We start from the raw sequence: 18,261 nt of genomic DNA, 5'->3' as shown, positions 1-18,261 counted from the left end.
CAGAGAATGGAAATCCTCATTCCCAACCCCTTCTATGGAATGAGATTCTCATTTCTTATTCCAAAATTATGTAAAACCCATATATTTTATTCTCATTACTAAATTATATTTTATCAAATAAATATAAATTTTATTCTCATTTCTTGATTTCCATTCTTTACTCTCGAGTAAACTTACCATTAGTTTTCACAAAACCCCTCGCACTCTCTTTTATTTCGAATTGTTTTTTAAGTACAAAATATTTCAACCAACTCCTATTAATCTTTTGCAGGCCTATGAAAACAGTTGATTGTTTTAGGTGACACAAGTCTTGTGTTGATTGCAGGTACGTGGCATATGATTACACAAGGCTTATCTCTGTTTGGTACTTCTTTGTTGGAAGAGACACGTCACTCAAATATATTTAGTGTATCAATTTTGGCCTTTTGTGCTTCAATGTAAAAATACATTAATTCAATCAATTGTGTACTTATAATAGGTATCTGCTGAGATTGTTTATATAATTCTATGTTTGTACTAGATGTGATGATGCACTGATTTTCACTTATGGTGAATGAAATGTTTAGTTTATTTTAAAAAATGTTAAATTTTCATTAAACACTATTAAACTTTCATTAAACAAAAAATAGTTTTTTTATTAAATTTCGTTAAACAAATAAGAAAGTCACTTGTTAATTGAGAATTGAAAAAAAAATGTAATGAAAACAATTAGAATAAGTGTTATTTTGAATTTGTTAACTATAAATTCTATACTCATTCTAGACATTCATAATATCATAGTATTGTTTATTAATAAAGTAATATTATTATATTACTAGACGTATATGACACATCAATAAAATCAAATCTAATTTTATATTTTATACATACTTCATATAATTTAATTTTTTTTTACTTAAAACTCATTTGGGGTTGTTGTCCAGGAAGTTTAGAAGGACACAAGATATTTTATATTACAAACAACTTTGAAAACATAAAAAAATAATTTTCAAAATCTTATTTTAAGTACAAGTTTTATCCTTAATAAAGTTTCACAAATATCATATGTATCACATAAACCTAAAACTATCATTATTCAATTTAGGTAATCATTATTATAATGAGTTTTTATTTTACATTTGTAGGTTTAATTTTTTTCAATATAATTCTTATATTAATTTATTTATTTACCTTATATTTACAAATTTTATGTTTTATTTACATATTTTATATTTAATTTTACACTTAATGATGATTTATAATTTTTATGTTACATCTATCAGTTTTTATTTTATTTACCAATAATATTTTAATTTATTACTGCCATGTTAATTTACTTGATTTACCTTCCATTTATAAGTCTTATATTTCATTTACTTAATTGATATTTTATTCTACACTTACTGTTGATTTACAAATTTTATATTATATTTGTAAGTTCATATTTTGTTTATTAATAATCCATTAATTTGCTACTCCTATGTTAATTTATTTGTTTTACCCTTCATTTGCAAGAATTATTTTTCCTTTACATAATTTATGTTTTATTTTACACTTAATATTAATTTACAAGTTTTAATTTACATTTATAAGTTTTTGCTTTGTTTATTAGTAATATTTACTATTTCTATGTTTATTTACTTGTTTTACCTACCATTTGTTAGTCTTATTTTTTATTTACTTTATTTATGTTTTGTTTTAAGTAGATTTTGGATGCAAGAAAAAGAGACAAAATCCCACCACAACGATGAATTTATTTTTTGGGATTTAAGGTACCTCACTTAACTACAATATGTGAGTTGTTTTAGAGCTTTGAAGGAAATGAAAAAGAGTGGCAAAAAGACTTATAATGGCGAGAGATCAGACGTGGAGGAAGAGGGTTTAAAAGAACGCCTTTGGACCTGTAAAATAATAGAAGGAGGTTAGAGATGGAGCCGGCGGTAGCTAGCGACCACTACGGATGTTTAAGTCAGCTACTTAAACTTTTTATAGAGTTAAGAGATTGTAAGCCCCCTTTTTGTGTGTATTTTTTGATAAGTTTGAGAAAGATATAACCTTATTGCCTTTATATAGTATACACTAAGTACCATGCCATGTGGCACATCTGTAGTGGTGATTCTACTATTATTTATGAGATATTTTCATCATTTTTACCTTTATCATGCTTTTTGAGCCATTAGGAGCATGCTTGGGAAGTAAGGAGTCGGTTATTTGGTAGGGTTTGTTGTTTTGTGCACGTGGCGCATGCTGCCGATGGTCTAGGACAGCTCTGCCGAGGTTGTCTGGACAATTTTTGGGTGTGGCAGCTAAGGATCACTATATTTTACATGTTGCTTTTTGCTTTTTGTAGGTGTGACAACTAGTTGTATCCTCTTTTTTAATATAATATTCCTTATTTAATTTTGGCAAATCAAATATTCTCTTTGGGTGATGGAAATATCACGCGTGGCGGGTATTTTTGGATATTTTCTTTAACTCTGATGTGGTGTACCTTACGTACCCGCTTAATTACCAAGTGTAGCTAGTATAGGTCGGGTATCCTACTAGAATAACTTATAGTCATATAACATTCACATCGACACGTTGCGCTTCATTTTCAATATTATATTTATTTCCCAGACATGTTTTATTTGACATTTATTTTTAGTTTACAAGTTTTATGTTTTATGTATAAGTTTTTGTTTTATTTGCTGTTGATACATCAATTTATCACTCGTATGTTAATTTACTTATTTTACTTTCTATTTACAAGTCTTATACTTTATTTACGTAATTTATGTTTTATTTTATAGTTAATGTTAATTTATAAATCTTATGTTTTATTTACATAATTTATATTTAAATATGATATTAATACTGTAATTTTAATCACTGCATTATGCGCTAAAAGCTGAGACGTCAAGATGGCAATGGGGAGGGGAGGGGAGGGGACCAATCTCCCCATACCCATCCCCGATATTTTGTTATGTCCCCGTCCCCGTCAGAATTGCTTAAGAGAATCCTCATCCCCTCCCCGAATAATAACAGGGGGTCCTCGAGGGTCCCCGGTCCCCGAATAACTAATAGTCTAATACATTTTTTTATTTTCGATTTTAAATTAATCATATTAAAATAAAAAATTCAGATAAAAATAAAGTTCAAAATATATCTTGCATTAATATTGATCCATTACAAAGTCACATTCAAAATATAAATTATTAAAATAATTATCTTTGTCAATAACTCAATCTTCATAATCCTACAATAAAAAGAAAAAAATTATTTTTATATCGGCAATAAAATGAATGAAATAAATGTAGAAAAAATTATTTTTATATCGGCAATAAAATGAATGAAATAAATGTAGAAAAAATTATTTTTATATCGGCAATAAAATGAATGAAATAAATGTAGATACTTAATTAATATTTTTAATAAAACTATTCACCTCCTGCTCCTCCTGTTCTTCCTCAAGAAATGTGGCAAATTGAGAGATAGCCTCAGATTTCAAACCTAAAACAAGAAAAATGATATAAGTAATGTAACTTATAAGCGCAAATATTAATAACTGTATAATATAATTACAATGTAAAATAAACTCATACTGCTATTGTAAGCTCGTAACCAACTTTGACAGCACATTAAGGCCTCTAATGTGCTTGGATGAAGTTTGTTACGGTGTGGGCTCACAACTCTACCACCGGTACTAAAAGCTGATTCAGAAGCAACTGTTGTAATTAGAATTGCCAAAATATCTCTAGCAATTCAAGCTAATGTAGGATACGAATTAGGATTAGAACTGTTGTAAATTATAATTAGGCAGCTCTCTCCTGTATCATTGTGGTTTGGATTAAAAATTTAAGACTTTAATTAGTTAATTAAGTTTAAAAGTTTAATAATATAATTATTTTAATATTTATTATTTTTAACAATATTTATAATTTTTTTATTTATTTATTAGTAATTTTAAAAATAAAAATAAAATTAAAAATTAAAATGGGGAAATGGGTAGGGGATGGGGATTCCACCTCATCCCCGTTCCCTCTCTGAATAAAAAATTGGGTAAAAAATAATCTTCATCCCCTCCCCGAATAAAAAATTAGGTATAAAATTATCCTCATATCTTTTCCGAATGAGAAAAATCCTCAAGAGTACCCGTCCCCGTAGAGATTTTTGCCAACCCTACGTCAAGTTATGTTAAAACAGCCGTACCACGTCACTTTTTTATCATTTGTTACAGTATGTAAATTTTCATTTAACCCCTCGTACCCTTTTGTATTTCAAATTGCTATTAAGTACAAAAAGTTTTCAGCTAACACCTTAATAAACTTCTGCAGACCTATTCAAACAGCCGATTATTTTAGGCGACACAGGTCTTGTGTTGATTGCAGGTACGTGGCATATGATAATGCCTTTGTTGCAGTGCTACCACTATTCAGGACTAAGTCAAGAACATCCATCATTTGCTTTCTGGGTGGTACATCAAAATCAATATGAAAACTCCACTGATCTTTTCTCGCAAAGACCGCACGATATGGCCCCATATCAATATTTATACATTTACGGTGGCCTTTTGTTCTCATCTTCAATGCGCAATTATCGTCTTCTTAATTTCTTTCTTTTTTTATCTCTCTCAATGGAGTTGGAGACCACGCAACACATAAAACAATCGATCAGCGTGGCCCTGGTGCCAACACCAGGCATGGGTCACTTTATTCCACTAGTTGAGCTAGCTAAGCGACTCGTTCTTCAACACAACTTTCACGTCACTTTCATTATCCCCCACGACGGCTCCCCCATGCAGCCACGAAAACAAGTGCTTGAATCTTTGCCACCCACTTCCATCTCCACCATCCTTCTTCCTCCTGTGAGTTTCGACGACTTGCCTGATCACGAGGACGTTAGCATCGAAGTTCGGATCACGCTCACCCTCACTCGCTCTCTTTCTGCTCTGCGAGAGACACTCAACAACTTAACAACTGATCAGTCAACTCGACTGGTTGCTCTAGTTGTTGATCTTTTTGGCTTGGAGGCCTTCACTGTGACTCGAGAATTCGGTGTTCCGATATACGTTTTCTTTTCAACAACAGCCATGGACTTGTCTCTGGTATTTTATTTGCCTGAGCTTGATCACAAGTTTACTTGTGACTTTAAAGACTTGCCAGAACCGGTCCAATTGCCCGGCTGTGTCCCGATTTGCGGTCCTGATTTGGAAGACTGTCTCCAAGAGAGAAACAGCGAGACTTATCAATCTATTATCCACTTGGCCAAACAGTACCCTTTAGCAGCTGGGATTCTGGTTAATAGTTTCATGGATTTGGAACCGGGGGCTTTCAAGGCTTTAATGGAAAGTAGGGAATCAAGCTTCAGGCTGCCTCCGGTTTACCCGGTTGGACCGCTGATTCTGACCGGATCAATCAATGAATCCGACAAAACCGACTGTTTGAAGTGGTTAGATGACCAGCCAAATGGGTCAGTTCTGTTTGTTTGTTTTGGCAGTGGGGGAACTTTGTCACAAAAGCAGTTAAATGAGTTGGCTTTAGGACTTGAGATGAGTGGACAAAGATTTCTCTGGGTTGTAAAATGCCCAGATGAGAAAGCTACGAATGCCACTTACTTTGGTGTCCACGGCATGAAAGAAGAAAATCCTTTTGATTATTTACCGAAAGGGTTCTTAGATAGAACCAAAGGTGTGGGTCTAGTGGTGCCCTCTTGGGCCCCTCAGATTCAAGTCCTGAGCCATGGCTCCACCGGAGGGTTCTTGAGCCATTGTGGCTGGAACTCAGTTCTAGAAAGCATTGTGCATGGTGTCCCTATAATTGCGTGGCCACTGTATGCAGAGCAAAAGATGAATGCTGTGCTTCTCACAGATGATTTGAAGGTTGCATGGAGGGTCAAAGTCAACGAAGATGGACTAGTGGGGAGAGAAGAGGTAGCAACATATGCGAGGGGATTGATTCAAGGAGAAGATGGCAAGTTGTTGAGGGACAAGATGAGAGTACTAAAGGATGCTGCTGCAAATGCTTTGAGCCCAGATGGATTCTCTACCAAATCACTAGCCAACGTGGCTCAAAAGTGGAAGAACCTAGAAAACGATACAAATTAATTATTTGGTTTCGTTTAATACATCACTCACATCTATTTGTTGTTAACCATTTGAAGGTTATATTTAGAATTAAGTTCCTTTAACTTTTAAGTTAAAAAGTTAAAGTTTTTGAAAAAAAATTATAATTATGAAATAAAAGTTAATAATATATAATAAATATAAAATTTAAATAATAATTTTGATAAAATTATTAAAGATATAATAAAATTTTTATTGTACAAATAAAAAAAAATTATATCGATATAATTTTCAAATTAGAGTAATTATTGTTTACTAAATATTTTATTATTGTAATTTTTAAGTTACAGTAGTCTAACTTTCATTTCAAACGCATCCTAAATATAATACTTGTTGTTAATCATTGGAGGTTATATTGTAAACATAATATAGTTTCATGCGTGGGTTATGTTAATACGATGATACATTGTAGATATTTTGTTAGGTAGAGTTACTTGATTCTATAAATTTACTCTCTATATCCTCTTTTTAATTAATAATTTTATTATTTAAATATTTTAAAAAAAATACTTAATTAATCTTTTCTTCTTTTTTTCTTCTTAATTTTATAAATTCTCATCTATTTGTTATTAATTATTTGGAGGCTATATCATACATTGTAGATTTGTTTTTAGGTAGAGTTATTTGAATCTATAAATTTACTCTCTATATCTTATTTTTAATTAAGAATTTTATTATTTAAATTTTTTTTTAAAAAATCACTTAATTAATCTTTTCTTCTCTTTCTCTTCTCAATTTCACAAATTATTGTTTGTTTATTCAAATTTATTCTTTAAGTTGTAATAAATGGTATCATTAACTAAGAAAAACAAAACCCATCATTTAAAAATAAATATTAACCAATTTTTATCGTTATGAAAGTTAATAAATATCAAAAAATTAATTTTTACTAAATACAAAAGTTAATGAATATAAAAAAAAGTTATTGCATATAAAAAGTATGAAATAAAAATTATGATATAAGAAAAAACTAAAAAAATGAATTCTAAAGAGAGTAAAATTGAATGTTTACATTATAAGATGTGAGAGTAAATAGAGAATATGTGATTGTAAGATAGAGGAAAAAAAAGATTAACAAAGAGTAATTTTGAGATCTTAAAATTGTAAATTTTTAATAATGAATTAATTTTTTAAATAAATGGAGAGAAAAATTTGGAGTGTTCCCACCCTTTTCGTCATGGCTTAAGTCCAAAATTCGAAGCTTCACTAGCCTTTGCAACATTGGGCTGTAGTTTATAGGCCAGTAGAATCAATTATCTCTTTCCGATTAAGCGATTAAAACGCCCCGCATTAATGGCATGATTGTTCCAAGAAAAATAATAATTTAAAAAACAACTTTGTATGATATGGCAAAAGCTGAGTGGTTACAGGCTGGCAAAACCAAGTTGACTGAAAAAAGAAAAAGAAAAGAAAAATCTTTAAATCGATTTGTTTTCCACCCTCTTTAAGTATACACAGCGTCAGCGGTCACAGAGACGAGAAAGAAAAATGAGTTACCACCACAAACATAATCCCGAACCCTACCCTCCTCCAGGTACAAAAATGAAAAATAAATTAAATTAAAACTCATTTTTATTTATCAATTGTTTTTTGCTCAATTAAGTTTCAAAATTTTTATTTTTTTGCTAATTTCTTTGGATATTTTTCTTCTTATAGGCTACTCATCTGCTTATCCACCACCACCAGGGTACCCCTCAGCGCCGACGCCACCGCAACCGCCGTACGAGAGGTATCCTTCTCCACCGGCGCCGCATGGGTATCCTTACCCACAGCCGCCGCCGCCACCTGGAGGGCCACGTCCTTATGAAGGGTACCAAGGTTATTTTGCTGAAGGGTATCCTCATCCTCCACCGCCGCCTCCGCCGCAGCACTGTCACTACGAGCACTATCATTACCAGAACCAGTCCGATGGCTGTTTTTCGATTTTACAAGGCTGGTACGTCAAATATCTTCTCTCTGATTTGTCATCGTTTCTTCATTTGGGATTCAAAATATCATATTTGTTGATTGCTGTGTACTTTTAATTTAGACTATTAGTAATTGCATTCATTATAGTATAGATAATTGATTAGTCTCAGCGGACTTTTTTGATGGCTATGTTGAATTTAAGAGTTCTGTTATACTTTAATCAGGAGGAAATTATGACAGTATCAATAAGCGATGGTAGTTTTGGAGTGTAATTATCATTTAGACGAGGAGTTGTGGTCTAGTTTAGTGAATGATCATCAATGGAGATTATGCTTAAAAAGTGTCGTGTTCCTTTGCTCTTCTAGGTTTTTAGGACTTACGACTGTAGTGTATCTTCATCTCATGTCCTTCAGCTATTATCTAAGAAGTCCTACTGTTGGTCCTTTCTTGCATCTCTTTCTCCATTGAGTTTTCATTCTCTAGGTCATTACCTCTTTGATTCATAATCTTTTCCAAAAGCCACCTGGAGCAGGCTAGCTTAGGAGGGCATTCGTGAATGGACTTTTACTTACTCGTTTCAGGTAAAGAGAAGGATGAGGATGCAAAGCAGGGCTAAACCTGCAATATTATCATTTTAATCATTTTTTTATAGATTATCCTTCCCTAGTGCCTGCAATATTACCATCTGAAGCTTATGCTTACACTTCAGCGTGGCAGTAAGGAGTTCATTGGCCTAGTCTCTCATCCTGCCTTTACCTCTTAAGTGGCCCCGTTGAAGCTTCCTAAGAGTTGATGCATCTAGCAGAGAGAGTTTCTTTCTGTATGAGCAAATTAATTCTGTCCAAGGTTGTAAACGGTTCAGGTGTGCCAGCTGTTGGGTGTTTAGGGTTTGCTGAATCCTCCCAGTTATCATACAGAGGCGTCACTGAAGAACGCAGCATTTGCATGGTTATTAGAACTGTAGTAATATTTCCTTTCATATAGACGTAGGTGAATGGTCCAAAAAAGCATTTATTGGCTGCATCAGATATCTCTCCGGAGTCTAGTATTATCCAATATTTGGAATAAATTAGAAGCCTATTAGATGTTACTTGTGTGTTGAATTGATCAGTTAATTTCTTTCACATTGTAGTTTGGCTGCACTTTGTTGCTGTTGTATGATGGAGGAATTCTGCTGCTGTCTTCGATGCATTTAGTTGCTTCCCATGGCGGAGAAATGGAGCTTGTAAACCAGCTTTTATAAATTTTCAATTCCTATTCTGGTTGTTTAGAGGTTTTATGTTTATATTGGTAGTTCTATTCCCGTTCAAATGTAATACTTCATTTTCTTGAATTTGTAAGCAGAAGATATCATTGTAGTGTGACTGTGTGCTTGCTGTACAAATAAATACATTCGTCTTTATGGAAGCTTTCTCCTTAAATAAATCTCTATATTAAAACTTTGTATTTGAACATTGTACATGCCTTTCTGAAGAAGCCTTTCATTCATACCGTTTTAAGCTTAGAAGGGCTTAAGCGTGAGCCGTTACTGATGACAACTCATCGATTGCTCAGTTTGCTACACGTTGATAGTACCAAATTGGTCTGGGTGTTCTAGTGATCTGGTCTGAGAATATTAAATGAGTTTTTTTTTTTTTTTTTTTTAACCAAAGAGTAGGGTAGGTTCTCGGATGCATAAGACACCAAGCAACAGAACATAATTCCTAAGACAGCTCCAAGACCCTGAAGATCCATTACCAATCTGTTATAATCACAAACGAGTACAAATAGCAAAAATAGCAAAAATAGCAAATCCCTCGGTAAATTAAAAAAGCAATAGCATAAAACTAAATAACCAACAGCCTAAAAGTCCATAAAATCAACTGGCCTACGCAAAGTACATCTACTCATAACAAGAAAACAACCACCCGAGCCAAGAAGACGATGATGCACACCCCAGATAAACTTAGAGAGTCCACACAAAATCTGGCGCATCTTTCCTTGGCCCGACCAGGGTGCGGTACAAATACATCTTCCCTACTTTTTGTCTATCATCCAGGCTAAACTCCATCTGATCATCTTCATTTATGATCTCCACATTGAGCCTAGGCATCTTCTTCGCAAGTGTCTGGCAGCCTCCAAGGGTAACTTCGCAGGACGACATCCAAAGGGATCGCATTGTCTCATACTTTCCCACGTCCGTCAGAAGTGCTGTGTTACCGAAGGGGCTGTCCCTGATTTCCAGCTTGCGGAGCTTCTTGCACCCGTTCAATACATACAGCATTCCCTTGTCGCTATTCCCAGCAAATGCAATAGAAAGCATTTCCAGCTGCTCAGCATACATTCCAATGTAAAGGAAAACCTGGTCAGTTAAAAGGCCAGAGAGTGACAATCGCCTTAGACGCTTGCATGATTGTACAATTGCCCCAAAACCTTCATCCAAAGGCTGCATGGTGACAGGGTCAGGTTTTTCACGGTCAAGGATGCACAATCTGAAGCGAGTGAAATTTGAATTATTCTTGGCTACAGTTATTAGGGCGGCATTAGTCATTTGCTGGCAGAAGTAAAGCAATGAATGCAGCTTCGGGCAACCAGCTGATATGGCAACCAGGCCTTCCTCTGTTACAGCAGCATTGTCGACCCCAGATGGGAAAACCCTCAATTCTTGCAATTCTTTACAGGTGAAAGCTACAACTCCTAGTCCTCTGTCTCCAATAGAATCCAGTATCTGCATAGGTTATGGAAGATATGGTCATTCATCTCACTTTGAAAATAATCTTATATGCAAGAGTGAACAGGTTTTAAGAACATACCCATAATCGCTCAAGTTTCCTGCAGAACCGAATTAGCTTTATTAGCTCATTACCATGAATGCCCGGAGCATAGCTTAGATTCAACGAAGTTAGGTTCTGGCAAACAGGATGAATAGCCGACAGGCAGCAAGGAACAACCTCCAAAAATCCTGACAAACTTCTTATTGACTTACACTTCACAAGGGTAGCCTTCAATTTGATGTAGGCCTCAGAAGATGGATCATATACAAATGAGCCGATGCCTAAGTCTACTAGTTGAGGAGCTCGCATCAACAATTTTTGGAGGGTGTCAAGAGGCACTGCCCGATTTAACCTCAAACTTTTGAGATTAGGAGACCTTGCTACAAGTCTCTCAAGGGCTGTCAAATTAATTTCTCCTTTGAGGCATGAGAAATTCAGGGAGACAAGAGAGGTGCAGCTATCAGGAAAGCAGCTAATCCACTGTCCTCTATTATCATCTACTTCAATTTCTTGCAAGTCAAGCTCCCTAAGATACCTAAGAACAGCAAAAACAAAGAAAAGTTAGGAACATAGTCCATGCCAATTGCCAAGTATTCACCTCCAGCCAACATACTGAGGAAAATTACATCACAATAGACCATCTAAACAGACAGTATAGAAAATTGATTGACAGAACGAAAGTTGTCCACTTAGCCATTGATATCGTTTTTTAATTATAAAAGACACTGCAACAATTAAATTAAGTAGCCAAGCATGCTCAGTAATAAAAACTATATCGGCAACATTTCTGTATCTCCTTACAAATTTCAGGATCGATATACATTAGCAGTAAAACATCAAAAATGGAAGAACCATCAGACTAAGCATTCATTAGATAACTTATCACAAGTCTATCACAAGCTAACTTTCAAATAGGCTAAAGTGAAACAAGCCTATCAGTGAACTCTCCAAAACTCACCACCAATCAAATAAAAGAACTCATCAAAAACAAATAGTAACAACAAAAAATTCAAAAACAATAATAATAACAATGATAAATAAAGATTCTTACCTACAATTGGCAGCAATAGCAGCCAATCCATCAGTGGTAAACCCCTCACAGCTAACAAGAACCAGCGACTTAAAATTCACAAACGACCTCGACAGCAACTCAAGACAGTCATCAGACACTACCATCCTCTTCAATCTCAACTCCTCTAACCCGACCCGACTCTTAGCCAAAGCTTCGACCCACGGGTACACCCACCCGCCCCAGTCATACGGAAGCAAGTTGAAGTCCGCAAAATGCGGCTTCCCCTTCAAAGTCAACGACTTCAGCCCCCGAAACCTCCCGATCACCCTTTCTGGGCTGATCGCGTAGCAGTTCCCGATGAACACACTTTGCCTGCTCAGTCGTTCGATTTTGTACCATGATTTGCACACCAACGATACGGCGTTTCTGTCTTTCTGCGATGTCACGAAATCGAACACGTGCTCTATTACCTCATCTGGAAAATAATTCATCATCTTTCGCTTAACATTCAGTCTTACTCCTCAACTTTCCCAGAAAAAAAAAATTCCCCAGAAAAAACCCAACTTTCCCGAGAAAATTATCTTTTTAAGAGAGAACAAATTAAACCCAGATCTAATTTTGGGGAATATCTTAAAATTATTTGGAAAATCTAATAATGAGACCAGATCTGAAAATCTAAAAACTACTACGTACGGACAGAATGATGTGAGTGCAAGGACAACTGAGATTGTGTCGCCTCTCTTTACTACTTTAGATTATTAAGATCTAAAGGCAACAGAGAGAAAGAGAAAGAACTCGAATTTTCGCGAGGAAAAAAAAAACGTGGTTTTTTTAGAGAGAAAGTGAAGGAAAATTTTTTTTATCTTCTTATTTTCTCATTCAGTGATCATCTGCAAAATGATTACAGCGATGAAAAAACGTTGAAAAACAGATTAAATTCATAGATCTCGAAAAAAAAATCTAAATTTTCTGTAAATAGAAACTAACAAAAACTAAATCGAAAATCTAATGAAATGATAAAACTATACAGAGAGAAAGAAAATAAATAAGAAAAACACAAGCTTAAAAAAGAACACAATGTAAGAGCTTGTGTTTGTAACTCAGTGAAGCTCTCGCTCTAACTCGAGGGAAAAAAAAGAAACTCTTTTCTGAGTTTAGGTAATTAACCAGGGTTAGTTTTCAACCGTGGTTAAGAGTATTAACCGGGTTACGGATCTGACGGTCAGCGTTGCTTTGATGAAAAGATTGAGAGAATCTTGACCGTTCAGCAGGGGGGCATCATGCATGTGTCCTTATCTCTCGTTTCGAAGTCTCTCTCATTCTCTCTCACTCTCCCTTTCCCTCTCTCTCTCTCTCTGATAAAGGTCTTACCAAAGAGATCGGTAATGGACTCTCTGAAAAACGACACTCGTTTTATTGAAAATTACGATGATGCCACGGTGTAGATAAGATTCTTTTGTTCGTACCTGCGCGTGTGGATTCAACTCGCGGCCCCTGACGAAGACACCTCATGTGGGGGATGTTTGACGCGAAAGATGTAAAAGCATACAGATTGTGAAAAGCGAGTGTGAGATTTAAATACTCGCGGGTGTGGGTTTTGCGTTTCTTCTACAGTTAATCTAGTGTTTTGTCAGGAAATTTACTTTTACTGTACTGTACATCTTTCTTTTTCTATAAAAAAAAATTTATTTCCCTTTTTCTCTCTTTATGACATTGGATATATCTGAATCATGGGCTTTTTAATGATTAGGAAATTCAGTAAAAGAGAAGAAGAAAATGATTTTTGACAAAATCTTATACCTGCTTTAAATGTGTCCTCATAATATTAAATGTGAGGAGCATCTCTGTCTTTTTTTTTTTTTTTGTTTGGTATTTTTCTGCCATTAATGATGATGAACCACTGTGCAAGTATTGGTGTAGCTTGAGGTATGGTATTTTTGTGTCATTATGATCCATCATACTCATGGCGAGTGGTGACCATAAGCGAGATTCAAACTTTCTTTTATGAAGTTTTTTTTTTTCCATTTCAAGATGTTAAAAATAATTCCAAATCCCCTAATCTCTGTTTTAAGAGAAAAAGAAATTCTTAGATACCCCATATTTTAAATAAATCATGCGTGTGACAAGTCGGCCAGTCTCCCATTGACAAATTAGTGATGATCTAGAAAAGGTAAATTCAGTTTTCTATGTTCACACTTCGGTAGCGGCAAATGTGCTCAAAGGGTAAGTCTAGATTTTGTAGGTAGAGATGTACAATTTGTGATAGTACTCGTGAGAAAATTGCAATCATAATGGTTTATTGTCATTTTGTTGATACTTGAAACATTTAAAATAGTGAATCCAACTACATCGTCCAAGATGGACATTAGTGGCATTCTTAGCATGTTTTGTTTGGTTTCATTTGAATTTTTTTTTTTAAATCCCTTTTGAAATTCTTATAAGGTACACATTTCTTCTCTCTCTCTCTCTCTCTCTCTCTCTCTCTCAATATATTTTGCATAAAAATTTTGTTATTCATCAACACATATGTGAGCTAGAGTTGAACTCATATTTTTCATATGAGAGTTATAAATATTTTCTTTTAATCTTGTTTAATTTGGTATTTAGAAAAGTCTTACATAAATAGTGAGCAAAATAATAATTGTTTTATTACTAAATGAAAAAGTGATTGTAAAGTGTTTTTTTAAGTCAATTTTGGATCATAATAGCAAAGGTTTAAGATAAGCGATCAATTCTCACCAGAGAATTAAATTAAATACACAAATAAATAAATAAAAAGTAAATTTTACTATACGTAGTACGAGAATTCCATTACAAAAATCACTAGCTAAAGTGTCTAAGCATAATTGAAAAAGAAGACTTTGTTCGAGTTTCATTGGTTTGGTTGTGTAATTCTCAATCATTTATCACTTTGACTATTTGCCATACGCTCTCAATTATCCACCTTTTTTTTTTTTTTCTCCAAATTCCTATTTAAAAAGAAATCCAATTTCCCATTAAGAATTGATGCACTAGCTTATGGGTCAAACTTAAATTGCAACGTTGAAATCATTATCGGTGTGGAAATGGAAATGAGAATTAGGCTTCACTAAGCTCAAAAGTCTAGTCCAAATCTTTTGTTATAAGATTTTGCAAATTCATGATTTTTGTTTTTGTCCTTTTCGGCTACCGTGAAATGTCAAATTGGTGGTTCCTTTGTTCTCTTCTCATAATATAGCTTTGAGCTCATCAGCTGCGCCTCTCATTTCAATAATTGAGACTGAATTTCACCTAAATTTTGGGTGTGTGACAACTAAAAATGAGCACATGCATTCCAACAAACGCCCAATCGTGCTACAATAAAATCAATCTAGATAAGGTCCATTGAGAAATATAACTATATTTAGTAATTAAAAAAAATCAGCTATTACTAATATTTTATTGATAAAATTATTGCAAATTCGTCTCATCCATTTAATACGTAGTTGTAGTAACTTTTTTTTTTTTTTGTCTTAAATAAGTAAAAGAATAGACAAAATTCAAATTGATATTTTACGACTTAACTCTCAAAAAAATTTAAATCGAATGGCCAATCAAATAAAATTATTTGAATGAATGCAGCTGGACACGTGCAGTAATTGTTAGGACAGTGGGTGAAAAATTATCTAAGCTCTGTTGGAATCGAAAACACAGCGTCTCAAGATTCGTAACAGACAGTAAGTTCCTGTGCTTCTTAAACCCATGGCGTCACACAGACTGACCTTAAACAGAGACACGGGCATGGCTGTGTCGCACTCACTCCCTGCCGAGCATAAGTTTGCCCTTTCATCTTTCTCTGTTACGTGACCAAAACCCATTTTGCAAGACGACATAAACTGTAAGCAATAACTAGGCATTAGGCTGTCGTGTGTCTGGTCCGAACGGCCAGTGTATTGGCCGTTTTCATTTGCGATCGTTTGAATTTGAGATAAATTTGAGGCGTGTATAAATATATTATATATTGTATATTGATGTGTCCTTAATTGTAACCTAAGGTTGCTGTCTTGGATTCGCTCTTGTTTGGTCGTTATATACATACAGCCAAGTGTTAATCCTTGCTTCTAGTTAGCGCACTCCTTGAAGAACAAAAAAATTATTTTTATTTTGTATTTTTTGAAAGAAACTCTTGCTTTTCTGTTTCGTTTGGATTGAACATTGAAAAAAATAAAATAAAATAAACTGTTTAATCTGAATCTTTTGATCACTGGCTGTTAAATCTTACTTTCATACAATTGTTTGAGTCATGTGATTTTACTAGTATGATATCAAAGTTACAGTTTGATATTATCAAAGTTACTGTAAGAACTTAAATTTTGGGATAAGTTGAAAAATATAAAAAAAAAAAAAACAAAAAATTTTAATATCGTACAGAATAAAATATATTGTATTAGAGTACGTGTTTTTATTATTTTTAATTTATTCATAAATTTAATATAACCAGAGATTTCTAATTGAAAAAATTATAATTATTCAATATCATGCATAACGGGCATTTAAAATATGTGGAAAGTTATTTGGGCCTAAAGCAGTTATTTTTACCAAAAAATAAAATATAAGTATGTGTCAATTTTCTGGTAGCAATTTGATGGAGTTGAGCTAAATATTCTGGAGGGGAAGATGATTGGTGATGCTGCAACATTACAGGTTAGGAATCAGTCAACCCAGGATATTTGCAACATCTCCATGATAACGAGCTAAATGAATAATGATTAGCCTTATGAATTCAACTTCGATTGCATTTATCATCATGTTCTAAATTTGTTCTTAGAGATGTTGACACTACTGTGAAGATAACTCATGCTTTCTTTCTTTTTCTTTTTTTTTTTTTCATAAGGGAGAGATTCTTCAGTCTTCACACACTGGAATAAAAATCACCATAATATTCTTTCTTTTCTTTTAAAAAAAAAAATCCTTTTTCAGTTACTTGTTGCAAAATTTTGTAACAAATAAATTAGACCAACGATTATAAAGTATGAATATATTCCATTTTTTGCCTAATAAAATCCTAATTTGACTTTTTGAAACTACTAATAAGTGTTAATGTAACCGGAAAGAATTTCTCTCTGGCGGACACGCTTCCTTTTCTTTCCTTATTATATTTCTGTTTGTTTTCTTCAATCTCTAATATGTGAATAAGATTTGGTCTTCTTTTATCTAAATCTGTGGTATTTTCTTGGGTCTTTTATTATTGTTTTTAATTATAACGTGTGTTGCGTTTGTAGATCTAAAACTTATAGATTTTATATATAAAGAATTATAAATAATATATATCGATCTTTTCAGAATGTTCATCATCGTATCAACTGGCATGACCTACTCAAGCGATGGAGAATAATATAATATATATATATATATATAGGAGTATTTTTGGTAATACTTAAAAATTTATTATATACAAATTTTCCTCCTTGCCTGTCAATAAAATCACATTGATTTATTCATCTATCTACCTTCATGAATTGTTTGTAAATTGATGTAAATGTTTGTTATGATATATTATTATAAAATTTCTCACGTCAAATGAAATCAAATATTTTGTTTGTTTAATTTTTTTTCCTCATGGATTGTTTTATTAAAAAAAAAAAAGTTGTTGATAGTTGAAATGAGTGAGAGATTGGAGGGTGAGAGATTTTGTGTTGAAAAAGCTGTGAGCAGGCAAATCCACAGCCACAAGCAAGCAAGCAAGCAGAGGAAAGCAACAAAGGCTATATAAATTATAATTTGTAAAGCAACCAATCTAGCTAGACCATAGATTAGACCAAACCAAATAAACTGATATAGACCCTCCCTATGCAGAGCCAGCCCCCAGTCAAACGCCATGCCATGCGGAAGATTTTTAGTGGATCTCGTGGCTCTGATATTTCCAAATTTCACCTACTTCACTTGAATTTTTTCGCCTTTCTTTTTTTTTTTTTTTTTCTTCTTTCCCACCCCAATTTTTCTTTAAAGTGGGCCATCATCAGCCAAAGGATCATCGATCAATCGCCATGTGATGGTGGGACATCAAATTTTTTCTTTACTTACCGATGATTCTTTCCCTTTTTTTTATCATTTAGTGGGCCTAACCGTAAGCCCGTACGCTACGAGTTAATTTCTTTACATTAAAATTGACCCATGTTAGCAATTTAGCTTATGTCCAGCCAGCGTATGCATGCATGTGACAGTGAAACCCTGAGTCACACAAATGTTAAAAGAACAAGCCATTCTTGTCTATCTTTTTCCCTTCATTTTTGTCCATCTAAAGCTTCCTTTGTTCACCAAAATTGAATGTTTGCAGAAATATAGGTAACAAAAAGAAAAAAAAAAATGTTATGAGCATCTTCTTTTGTCCTAATCCAAAATTCTAAAAACTTGCTAAGATAATAAAACGAACAACTTAATCGGCAACATTAGAGACATTAATGTAACATTGCGAGCTACTGACATTAGATTTAGATACTATGATACCTCATCAAAATGCAAGACATTAGAGTTGTATAAGATGCCAT

At 33.6% G+C, this 18,261-nt stretch overlaps 3 protein-coding genes across 3 annotated transcripts; 2 read left to right on the top strand and 1 right to left on the bottom strand.

Annotated features, from left to right (window-relative positions):
• Positions 1-4,475: 4,475 nt before the first annotated feature.
• Positions 4,476-6,154, top strand: LOC102616066 (hydroquinone glucosyltransferase-like). The gene has a single exon (XM_006468804.4). It carries the CDS (start codon positions 4,493-4,495, stop codon positions 6,062-6,064), a length of 1,572 nt encoding a protein of 523 aa, XP_006468867.3. The 5' UTR covers positions 4,476-4,492; the 3' UTR covers positions 6,065-6,154.
• Positions 6,155-7,454: 1,300 nt separating this feature from the next.
• On the top strand, positions 7,455-9,436 carry LOC102616349 (uncharacterized). The gene is made up of 3 exons (XM_006468805.3): positions 7,455-7,616; positions 7,739-8,018; positions 9,123-9,436. Exons 1-3 carry the CDS (start codon positions 7,571-7,573, stop codon positions 9,184-9,186), a joined length of 390 nt encoding a protein of 129 aa, XP_006468868.1. The 5' UTR covers positions 7,455-7,570; the 3' UTR covers positions 9,187-9,436.
• Positions 9,437-9,694: 258 nt separating this feature from the next.
• On the bottom strand, positions 9,695-12,884 carry LOC102616638 (protein AUXIN SIGNALING F-BOX 2). Its single transcript, XM_006468806.4, has 3 exons — positions 11,795-12,884; positions 10,783-11,278; positions 9,695-10,697 (listed from the first exon to the last, which is right to left on the bottom strand). Exons 1-3 carry the CDS (start codon positions 12,247-12,249, stop codon positions 9,936-9,938), a joined length of 1,713 nt encoding a protein of 570 aa, XP_006468869.1. The 5' UTR covers positions 12,250-12,884; the 3' UTR covers positions 9,695-9,935.
• Between the last annotated feature and the right edge of the window lie 5,377 nt (positions 12,885-18,261).

This window comes from Citrus sinensis, chromosome 2, assembly GCF_022201045.2.
Source record: "Citrus sinensis cultivar Valencia sweet orange chromosome 2, DVS_A1.0, whole genome shotgun sequence".
Classification (NCBI taxonomy): domain Eukaryota; kingdom Viridiplantae; phylum Streptophyta; class Magnoliopsida; order Sapindales; family Rutaceae; genus Citrus; species Citrus sinensis.
This window is presented reverse-complemented; position numbering and strand designations above follow the sequence as displayed.